Source organism: Rhinoderma darwinii, chromosome 12 (genome assembly GCF_050947455.1).
Source record: "Rhinoderma darwinii isolate aRhiDar2 chromosome 12, aRhiDar2.hap1, whole genome shotgun sequence".
Classification (NCBI taxonomy): domain Eukaryota; kingdom Metazoa; phylum Chordata; class Amphibia; order Anura; family Rhinodermatidae; genus Rhinoderma; species Rhinoderma darwinii.
The window spans coordinates 65,636,280-65,648,332 of NC_134698.1; the positions used below are offsets into that span (position 1 = coordinate 65,636,280).

A 12,053-nucleotide genomic window follows, 5' to 3' on the forward strand; every position below is an offset into this window, starting at 1 on the left:
AGGGACAAGGCAGCCCTCCCTTGAGAAAGGCTCTGTTGAGCTGCAACGTCGCATGGGTGAATAAAGTTCCTTTCCTTTTGGATGTGCTGCATTGTCTCTCTTGGATTTTAGCAATAATAAATCTGCCCCAATGTTTCCATACTCTGACAGTGAGCAGTGATCTTGAAAACTCAGAGGAATTGTTAAATAAAATATATCATAGAAAGTTGCAGAACTTTTTATTAGATAATGATTAAGCTTTATTTGCAAAATAAAATGAAAAAAGTAATTTTTTTTATTACTTATGTGCACCTACTTTGTAAGATGTTGTGTACACTGGCATTGTCATGTTTGATTGTCGGCTAGCGGATGGCCGGCTCCACTTTTTAGTTGACAGCTATACGTCCTGACCTGTACTGTACCCTGCGGACACGTATCTGTAACAATGTATAAAACAGGGTCTTGAGGAAGTTTGGGGAAAACGTAATTTGTTCATGTCTATCTTTCTTCTATCCTATTATTATATTAGGATAGACACTTTTCATGAGAAAGAAGCCGTGAGGACAGAACAAAGCTTTGATCTTTTGGCCCAGTTCTTACAGATAGAGCTTGAAACCGTAGGGAATGTTCGCTTTGAAGAAGGCTCTCCATCAGATTCATGGTAAGCTTCGTTCATGACAGCTTTTATTTCAAGTACTGTAGATAATTACTGGAATATTTCCATTTGTTGTGTCTGATGCATTGTGGGTATGAAAGTTGTATTTGTAGACGTTAATAAAAAAAACACTAATCCAAAAGTGTACGGAATGCTCATAACAACCAATCAGTCCAAGTCATGGAAAATCTGATTGGTTGCTGAAGGCAATGCTGCCATGTTTTTTGTTAGGACAGTTTTCATGCATGAGGCCCAATACGTTTTTATGGAAAGTTTTATTGATATATCACCTTTATTGTATATAGACAAAGGCAACATATTTTCCAATTTCTATTTACACACACACCTAACGCTGTCACTTACAGCTATTGTGTTGTGACATTTTCTTTTAAAATTGTTTTTGTCTTTTGTTTCCACTACAATATCTCCCGTCTCTTGAAGTCTCACGTTCTGAATTTAATTTATGCAGGTTCAAATCCTGTTATGATTTGATTTTATCACGCTTCTGTGCATCAAACTTTAATACATTCGGGATCACTGGAGTGAAAATACATCGAATAGTCAGAATGCACAATCGAATTCTACGATTCAGGTTTGAGGAAAGACTTCAGGATTACCTTGACAACGAAGACAGCGCCGCCGCAGCGTAGGTTTCAGGCTCTGATGTCATCACATTTACTGTAGAGACCATCATTGCATGTGTTTGCCAGTTCCTAATTTACATATGAATTATTGTGGGTTTTTTTTTACATTTCTTTTTGTGCTGGTGATGAAAAGGCTAGTAATTAAAGAAGCATTAGTATCTAGAATAACTAACAATTATGCAACATAAAGTCTATATATTTAGAGAGAGCTTCCCGCAGTGTCCCTAATATTGTACTCCATGCCCCCTATGTAAAAACGCTACATTCTTTAAAAAGAAAAAAAACTTGCCCTAATAATCCATGCTCCAGCAATGAAGTTTGTCAGCCATGTTCCCAGTGAAATGCAGGTGGTAGAAGTGCTAGTGGCATGCATTAATGCACACCTCTGCTGGATCTCCATTGGCGCATAGGTCTGCGGCTGTATCACCTGCTGGGGACAGTGTGTCACCAGCTGTCGAAGCTTATTCAGACTCTGCCGAGCGAGCATAGCAAGGGCGCATGTATATAGACATACATTCACACACTGTGACACACATACACACAATGACACATACACTCACATACACATACATTCAAATACACACAGTGACACATACACATATACGTACATTCACACACAAATACACACTGTGACACACATACACGCACATATACACAATGACACATACACTCAAATACACATACATTCAAACACACACAAATACACACTGAGGGTATGTTCACACGCCAGCGTCCGTAACGGCTGAAATTACGGGGATGTTTCCGCCTGAAAACATCCCCGTAATTTCAGCCGTAACGGCATGTGCAGGCACTTGAACGCCGCGTCCATTACGGACGTAATTGGCGCTGCTATTCATTGGAGTCAATGAGTAACGGATCCAATTACGCCCAAAGAAGTGACAGGTCACTTCTTTGACGCGGGCGTCTATTTACGCGCCGTCATTTGACAGCGGCACGTAAATATGCCTCGTGTGAACAGACAAACGTCTGCCCATTGCTTTCAATGGGCAGATGTTTGTCAATGCTATTGAGGCGCTATTTTCGGACGTAATTCGGGGCAAAAACGCCAGAATTACGTCCGTAATTAGTGCGTGTGAACATACCCTGACACATACACGTACATTCACATATATAAATACACACTGTGACGCACATATACACAATGACACATACACTCACATACATTCAAACACACACAAATACACACTGACACATACACATATACGTACATTCACATATATAAATACACACTGTGACAAACATACACACTGTAACAAATACAAACATTTACCTTCTTAGCGGGATTTCTCCAATAGAGGGGGCTAGGCACAGAAGAACAGGACTACTCAAGCCAGCAGTGTTGTGGAGACGTTGGAGATCTCTATCCTTCCTCTCCGACTACTGTCTGTATGTAACGCTGTCTGTATTCCATATAAAGTTCACTTTTCACCAGCAGATGGCAGACAGCATTACATACAGCCCGAGGAGAAGAGCCATTGCCAGGAGTAGTGAGGGCACAAGGGGAGATTTCACCCCTGCTGTGTACACCCCTGAACTCCCTGGAACACAGCATTTGCAAAAATGATTAATTAGCATATACGAAGGACACACTTATAAATCATAAAGAGAAGTAACCCTTTTTGTTACTTTTATAATCTGTTAATCAGACAAGTTATAAAAATAAGTTAGGTGGGGCGGTCCTCTGGGATCCCCACCATTTCCAAAAACAAGCACCTTAAATCCAATTTTCAGATGACGAGCAGAATAAGTAAGGCTATATTCACATCTGCGTCAGACTACGCTATTCATCCCGTCAAAACGACAGAACCCTTGCACAACGGAGACAAACTGAAACCATTGGCACCAGATCCGTCACCATTGAAATCAATGGTGATTGGAAACGGAAACCTATGGTTTCAGTTTGTGTCAGTAAGGGCTCTGTTCTGACGGGAAGCTCCGACAGAACGTCGGAATGGAGCCCTGACACAGATGTGAACGAAGCCGAAGTCCTGTCTCTTACCAGAGATGAATGGGAAAGTAGTAAAAAGTTGAATGAGTGCATTCGTATGTTTCTAACACTCCCATTCATCTTCATAGAGAGTCCTGCCCTCTGACTGACCATGGGGAGCCGGGGCACTTTGTTCTCAGCAATGGTCAGGATCCCAGAGGTCGTTTGTCTGATTGACGGGTTATAAAAGTAAGATAAAATTGTAATCCGACACCTAAACGGACCTTCCTCCTTTACACAACACAATCCAGGAGGTTTGTCCAATGTTCATTGCAGGCCAAGGTTTACATGGTCTGTCTGTAGGTTAATAAGGAGGGGGCAGATGGAAGGCGGTAATACATGACTGCAGGCTGATACTTCACACAGGGTTTGTTTTTAGTTCGTAAGCAGGGAGACACATAGATCTGTATAGGGGCTGTATACACAACACAGTAGGATTTCTTTTTAATTAAGGCTATTTTGCAAAGTTGATAAAAATGCTTGCAAAGGTCTATATACCCAGCAATAACATTGGAATACTAATTTATTTACCCATTTTTTTTTAGAAACTACAAGAAAATGCTAGAATATCTTTTTTTTACCTTGGACCCCAACATATCAGTTGAAAAGAGCAATGTCCTTCAAATTCTTGAAGATGGGTTTAAATTCATGAAAAGTTCCCAGGTAAGAAAAAATAAGTTTGTACAGAATAAGTTTTGCTCATCGCTTATTCTTGATTCATTAAAGTAAGGACTTTCTTTTACACTTCTCCTAAAGGGATTTAATCTTCGATTTGGCTTAAAAAAAAAAAAAAAGAAGCTTGTGGCAACTGCAGCACGGTTGCTTTGTATAAATGCATCCTAAAAAAAACTTATTTTAACCCCTTCCCGCAAATGGGCGTTACTGTACGTCCTTTTTAGCGGCTCGTTCCCGCAAATGGGCGTACAGTAACGTCCTGAGGATGAAGCAGGCACAGGAGCTGTGCGCGCTTCATCCTCAGCGGGTGTCGGCTGTAATATACAGCTGACATCCCGCTGCAACGGCGGCGATCACTGTTATGTCCGATCGCCGCCATTTAACCCCTCAAATGCCGCTGTCAATAGCGACAGCGGCATTTAAGTGATTGATACAGAGGGAGAGGGCTCCCTCTGTACCCCGTTGGCCCCCGCGAAAAATCGCGGGTTTCTGATGGTTGCAATGGCAACCAGGAAGCCTAGCAATGGCTTCCTGTTTGCCAGGTACGGGAGCCTATTAGGTCCTGCCCGAGGCAGGACGTAATAGGCTCAACTGTCAGTTATAAAATTACAGTTATAATACACTGCACTGCACAAGTAGTGCAGTGTATTGTACAGGGGATCAGAAGATCAGATCTTCCAGTCCCCTAGTATGTGTAAAATAAAAAGTAAAAAAAAGGTTAAAAAAAGTTTTAGATAAATAAATAAAAGTTTTATGTAATAAAAACAATAATCATCTTGTGTCCCTGATCAAGTCCTTTATAATTAGAAAAAAATGGAAAAAAAGACAAAAACTAGACATAATAGGTATCGCCGCGTTCGTATCGGCGTGACCTATAAAAATATAATATTATTTATCCCGCACGGTGAACACCGTAAAAAAAATACCATAAAAAACAATGGCAGAATTTCCTTTTTTGGTCACGTTGTTTCCAATAAAATGGAATAAAAAGTGATCAAAAAGTCGCATGTACCCAAACTTAGTACCAATAAAAACGACAGTGTGTCACGCAAAAAACAAGCCCTCACAAAGCTCCGTCGACATAAAAATAAAAAAGTTATGACTCTAAGGATATGGTGACACTAAAACATTTTATTTATAAAAAGGGTTTTTATTGTGTAAAAGTAGTAAAACATATAAAAACTATATAAATTTGGTATTGCCATAATTGTATCAAACCGCAGAATAAAGCAAACATGTTGTTTATGCAGCACAGAGAACGCCGTTAAAAATTGATTAAAAAAAAACATTTGAATTGAATAAAAACTGATCACATTATCACATTTACCCCAAAATGATACTAATAAAAACGACAGCTCATCACATGAAAATCAAGCACTCACAAAGCTCGTCAACGGAAAAATAAAAAGTTATGACTCTTGGAACGTAATAATGCAAAACGACGACCCAGACTAATTTATATGTGCAGCAGTTCTTCACCTAAAACCCCACGTCATCGTTTGCAGCCCCCATTTGTAGACCCTGTAAATGCAGCGAAAACTGACATTTTGGGGTCTGTGCTACATATGGGGCTAGCGAAGTCAAAGATTAGACAATGCTGGAGTGCGGATATTTTGTACAACACCACGGACACCCTTTAGAAGTGCGACTCCTACACCCAAAAATCCAGCCTGTGCATGAAGGATTGGTTGAAAGTGTACGTCACTATCCAGGGATAATTAATTTTATTATTCATTCTCCCCATTATTACATCATCCTATTATGACCTGTTGCACTCCGCCCAGCTTACATATACCCTGATGTACTCTGCACAGCTTACATATACCCTGATGTACTCCACACAGCTTACATATACCCTGATGTACTCCGCACAGATTACATATATACTGATGTACTCCGCACAGCTTACATATACCCTGATGTACCCCTCACATATTACATATACCCTGATGTACTCCGCCCAGCTTACATATACCCTAATGTACACCTCACATATTACATATACCCTGATGTACTCCGCCCAGCTTACATATACCCTGATGTACTCCGCCCAGCTTACATATACCCTGATGCACTCCGCCCAGCTTACATATACCCTGATACACTCCACCCAGCTAACATATACCCTGATGTACTCCGCCCAGTTTACATATGCCTCCATATTATAAGCTGAAACACCAGTAAAACACTAAACAAAACTACTACCAAGCAAAATCTGCGCTCCAAAAGCCAAATGGAGCTCCTTCTGGGCCTGGCAGTGTGCCCAAACAGCAGTTAATGACCACATATGGGGTATTTGTAATGATAGGGGAAGGGAAACGGACAAGTGAGCCCTAATCTACCCACCACTCTGTCCCTGCCTACTTGCAACGACCCGCCCTAGGCGACGGGGTACAACTGGGCGGCGGTCCCTACGCTCAGTAAGTGCACGAGACAAAACATACAAGGGAATATAAAGCAAAGGGAAAGGGGCAGTTGCCCACGGCAACACCGTGAGCAACAGAGTGGTGAACGAGCCAAGTCAAACCAGGAGAGCACGAGGTACCAAACGCAGAGCAGAAGAGTAGTCAGAAAGCCAGGGTCAGAATGGAGCAGGATCAAATTGTCAGGAGCTGTAGCTGGGCCAGGAAACCACACGAGAAGAATCACAAGCAAGGAGGAAAAGGAAAGGCAGGTATAAATAGACAGAGGGCGGGAGCTAGCTGAGTCTGGCCAGGCTGTGATAGGCTCTCCCACTCCTAAGCCTGCCAGCCTGAGTGGTGGAAGCTGGAGTCAGTCTCAGAGAGATAGACTCAGGTGAAGACTGATTACCTAAGGAAGTTAACCCTGAAGCTGTGCCTGGCAGATCCTTTACAGTATTACTGTACTCTGGAGAACCCCTTAACAATAATTTATGGGGTGTGTGTCTACGGTGGTACAAGCTGGGCACAACACATTGGGCACTGAAATAGCATATATGTGGAAAATGGCAATTTTAAATCTGCAACATCCACTGTGCACTAATTTCTACAAAACCTTTGGGGTTAAAATGCTCACTACACTTCTAGATGAATTCCTTGAGGGGTGTAGTTTCCCAAATGGGGTCACTTTTCGGGGGTTTTCACTGTACTGGTACCTCAGCGCAATGCAACATGGAGTAAAAAAGAAATTTTGTAAAATCTCCACTCCAAAAACGAAATTGCGCTTTTTCCCTTTAGACTCTTGCTGTATGTCCAAATAGCAGTTTACAACCACATATGGGGTACTTCCCTATTCAGGAGAAATTTTGTCACACATTTTGGGGTGTCTTTTCTCCTGTATTGCTTGTGTAAATGAAAAATTATGTGCTAAATCTATAGGTTATTGGAAAAAAAATAATTTTCATTTTCACGGCCCAATTCTAATAAAATCTATAAAACACCTGAGGGCTCAAAATGCTCACTACACCTCTAATTTAATTCTTTCAGGGGTATAGTCTCCAAAATGGGATCACACCTGGGGAATTTCAACTATACTGGTACTTCAGGGGCTCTGCAAATGCGACATGGCCCCCGGAAACCAATTCAGCAAAATCTGAGCTGCAAAATCAAAATGGTGCTCCGTCCGCTCTGAGCCCTGCCGTGGGTCCAAACAGCAGTTTATTACCACATATGGGGTATTGCCGTAATCAGGAGAAATTGCTTTACAAATGTTGAGGTGCTTTTTCTCCTTTATTCCTTATAAAAATTAGAAAATTCTATGTTTTTTCAGAAAAAAAGTCTATTTTCATCTTCACAGACTAATTCTAATAAATTCAGCAAAAAAACTGTGGGGTCAAAATGCCAACTATACCACTAGAAAAATTCCTTGAGGGGCATAGTTTCCAAAATTGAGTCATTTTTGGGGGGTTTCCCCTGTTTAGGTCCCTCCAGGGCATTGCAAACACGACACGGCACCGAAAAATATTCCAGTAAAATCAGTGCTCCAAAATCCAAATGGCGCTCCTTCCCTTCTGAGCACTGCCGTGGGTCCAAGCAGCAGTTTATTACCACATGTGGGGTATTTCCGTAATCGGGAGAAGTAGCTTTACAAATGTTGGGGTGCTTTTTCTCCTTTATTCCTTGCAAAAATTCGAAAATTCTAAGTTTTTCCACAATAAAAGTAGATTTTCATTTTCACAGACTAATTAGAATAAATTTAGCAGAAAATCTGTGGCGTCAAAATGCTAACTATAGCCCTAGATAAATTCCCTGACGGGTGTAGTTTCAAAAATGGGGTCACTTTTGGGGGTTTCCACTGTTTTGGCACCACAAAACCTCTTCAAACCTGACATGGTGCCTAAAATATATTCTAAAAAATGGAGGCCCCAAAATCCTCTAGGTGCTCCTTTTGCTTCTGAGGCCTGTGTTTCAGTCCATTAGCGCACTAGGGCCACATGCGGGACATTTCTAAAAACTGCAGAATCTGGGCAATAAATATTGAGTTCATTTCTCAGGTAAAACCTTCTGTGTTACAGAAAAAAATGTATTACAAATTAATTTTGTAAAAAAAAATGAAATTTGTAAATTTCACCTCTACTTTCCTTCAATTCCTGTGAAACGCCTAAAGGGTTGAAACACTTTCTGAATGCTGTTTTGAATACTTTGAGGGGTGAAGTTTTCAAAATGGGGTGTTTTATGGGGGTTTCTAATATATAAGGCACTCAAAACCACTTCAGAACTGAACTCGTCCCTGACAAAATTAGCCTTTTGAAATGTTCTTAAAAATATGAGAAATTGCTGCTAAAGTTCTAAGTCTTGTAACGTCCTAGAAAAATAAAAGAATGTTCAAAAAAACGATGTAAACATAAAGTAGACATATGGGAAATGTTAATTAGTAACTATTTTGTGTGGTATTACTATCTGTTTTACAAGCAGATACATTTAAAATTAGAAAAATCATAATTTCTTCAAATTTTCTCTAAATTTTGGTGTTTTTCACAAATAAGCAATAAATTTATCGACCACATTTTTTCACTAACCTAAAGTACAATATGTCACGAGAAAACAATCTCATAATCGCTTGGATAGGTAAAAGCATTCCAGAGTTATTACCACATAAAGTGACACATGTCAGATTTGAAAAAATGGGTCTGGTCCTGAAGGCCAAAAATAGCTTGGTCTTGAAGGGGTTAAAGAGGACCTGTCACCTCTCCTGCCATGTCTGTTTTAGTAAATATTTGTATTTCACTCGAAATAACAATTCTGAAGCACTAATAACTTAGAACGCTTTGTTGTGTCATTCCTCTGTTATTGCTCCTGGAAATGTATTAATAAATTAACAAGTGGATGTTACCATTCCCCTTGTCAATGGAGCATGTTCCTACACAGTCTGAAACTTTCCATTCAGTGCTAACAGTGTTAGGCCTCATTTACACGAGCGTGTGCGTTTTGCGCGCGCAAAAAACGCTGCGTTTTGCGCGCGCAAAAGGCACTTGGCAGCTCCGTGTGTCATCCGTGTATGATGCGCGGCTGCGTGATTTTCGCGCAGCCGCCATCATAGAGATGAGGCTAGTCGACGTCCGTCACTGTCCAAGGTGCTGAAAGAGCTAACTGATCGGCAGTAACTCTTTCAGCACCCTCGACAGTGAATGCCGAACACAATATACACCAACCTGTGAATAAAAAAAGACTTTCATACTTACCAAGAACTTCCTGCTTCCCCCAGTCCGGGCTCCCGGCCGTTGCCTTGGTGACGCGTCCCTCTCTTGTCATCCGGCCCCACCTCCCAGGATGACGCCGCAGTCCATGAGACCGCTGCAGCCTGTGATTGGCTGCAGCCTGTGCTTGGCCTGTGATTGGCTGCAGCTGTCACTTGGACTTAACTGTCATCCCGGGAGGTCGGACCGGAGTTATCGGTAAGTCAGAACGTCTTTTTTTTTTTACAGGTTCATGGATTTTCGGAGCGGAAGTCACTGTCCATGGTGCTGAACCAGTTTAACGCTTTCAGCACCGTGGACAGTGACTGTCTCCTGACGTCGCGTACCCGAACATTTTTTACCGGTTTCGGTCAAAACGAGTTTGGCCGAACCCGGTGAAGTTCGGTGCGCTCATCTCGAATTTGACACTCCGTTTGGATGTTTGTAAACAGAAAAGCACGTGGTGCTTTTCTGTTTACATTCAGGAGTTTGACAGCTCTTGCGCGAATCACGCAGTTCGCACGGAAGTGCTTCCGTGCGGCATGCGTGGTTTTCACGCACCCATTGACTTCAATGGGTGCGTGAGTGCGCGAAAAACGCACGATTATAGAACATGTCGTGAGTTTTTTTCTGCGCACACGCGCTGAGCGCAATTCACGCATCGTCTAAACTGCCCCATTGACTAATATAGGTGCGTACGACATGCGTGCAAAGCACGCGCGTCGCACGCGCGTATATTACGTTCGTGTAAATGAGGCCTTATATTGTGTAGGGACACACCTTAATGACATGGGGAATGGTAATACCCAGTTGTCAATGCATTCATACATTTCCAGGAGGAGCATAACAAAGGAAGGGCACAACATAGAGTTCTGAGAAAAGAGGATCCTGAATTATTATTTCATGGGGAGTACAAGTATTTACTAAAACAGACGTATCAAGAGAGAGAACTGATCCTCTTTATAGTGCCACTGTCATAAGAAAGTGGTACTATAGATAAAAGCATCTAAAAATATATAGAATAGTGGGCACAGGGCTTGGGGGTGCTGTAAACTGATTATTTAGTCTTCTAGGGAAGAGCTGCTCTCTTTCTTTCAAGGATGCCACTAGAATGCCTTGTCACTATTCTAACTACCCTTACGGCACGTTCAGACGTAGCAGAGTTTTTCCGCTGCAAATGTTGGTGCAGATTTGGGGCAATTACGCAACGAATCTGCACCAACATTTGCATATTTGACAGGTAATTCAGACGTTGCAGAAAACACAGCGGACTTGCCACAGATTTCAGTTTTTGCATTGCAAAGGCTGAAATCCGCAACGAAATTCCGCTTCTTCTCCGCAACAGTCAGTGCATGCTGCGGAGGGAAAATTCCAGACCGCTGCCTATGGTCCGCAGCGGAGTTTTCCCGCAACGTCTGAACTAACTTTCCTAAAAAAGTATAGAAACAAATGTAAAAAAACGGCCGCTGGAGAATTCCACAGCAATTCCACCACGTCTGAACGTGCCCTTAGATGTCTGTATCTAAAGTGCCACTATCTCACTTTATCCAGTTAAATATTCCCTCTCCTAACAAGTACTATCACATATAGGAGATCTGCTCTATTGTAAAAAAAATTTTTTATTATTATTATTTATTTATTTATCTATCAAAAAGAGGATTGGCGCTTGGGGGGGAAACCTTTCCTAATATTTACTTTGGAAATATTTCCACTTTGCTGAGATCTGTTCCTCGTTTTGATTTTAAAAAAAAGAATCTACTGAACGTGCAAGAGGCCCAACTTTGTTTTCGGTTCAGTGTTCACAGTGAGAGCTGTCACTCTGAACCTTTCACTGCTTCTGGCATCTGCCGGGCTCTGCAGAGTCGATCATTTTTTTTCTTTTTAGGCAGGCAGCGAAAGGGCACTGGCCTGAGCCATGCGAGTCTGTTATCTTAATTAATATAATTAGTGGAAAGGCTGTAGAATTGTGACATACACTGTGTCTTGCCTTCGCCATAATACGTTTCATTCACAATTGTCTCCATCTTTACCATGTCATGATGTGTTTTCCACAGTTGTATGATCAGGAACAAGAAGAAGCTGTTCTCCTTTCCAACAGTTTGGGATTTTACGAGACTTCTAAATTGGAGCAAAAAACAAACCAGGAGACAAATCATTATGATCCAGAACTCTTTAAACATGGTAAACTAATTACAAGAACGCATAAATGATACACTAAATGATAGATGACATACTGAATCCAGTGTTGGGATCTGCCTGACTAATGAATACGGGGAATGAATCACATTCCATGTAATCATTTCGGGAATAATCGTGGGACAGGTTGAGGTTAACACAACTACTTGGTTCAACGAACATGTTAATTTAGACAGAATAATACTTTTAGCATTTCCTCGAAATAAAATATTCGCTGTCATTCCTATTCTTCCTAGTACACGGTCACTAGTACTATGAAGA

General features: G+C 41.4%; 1 protein-coding gene across 5 annotated transcripts in view; it reads left to right on the forward strand.

Moving 5' to 3' along the window:
- LRRC9 (leucine rich repeat containing 9) overlaps positions 1–12,053 on the forward strand; it is a 96,899-nt gene that overhangs the window by 22,255 nt on the left and 62,591 nt on the right. For all 5 annotated transcript variants that reach the window (XM_075843586.1, XM_075843588.1, XM_075843584.1 and 2 more), the window contains exons 10-13: positions 509–640; positions 1,104–1,280; positions 3,832–3,949; positions 11,651–11,777. In XM_075843586.1, coding sequence (XP_075699701.1) covers positions 509–640; positions 1,104–1,280; positions 3,832–3,949; positions 11,651–11,777 — 554 coding nt within the window. The remainder of the gene's footprint in view (positions 1–508; positions 641–1,103; positions 1,281–3,831; positions 3,950–11,650; positions 11,778–12,053) is intronic.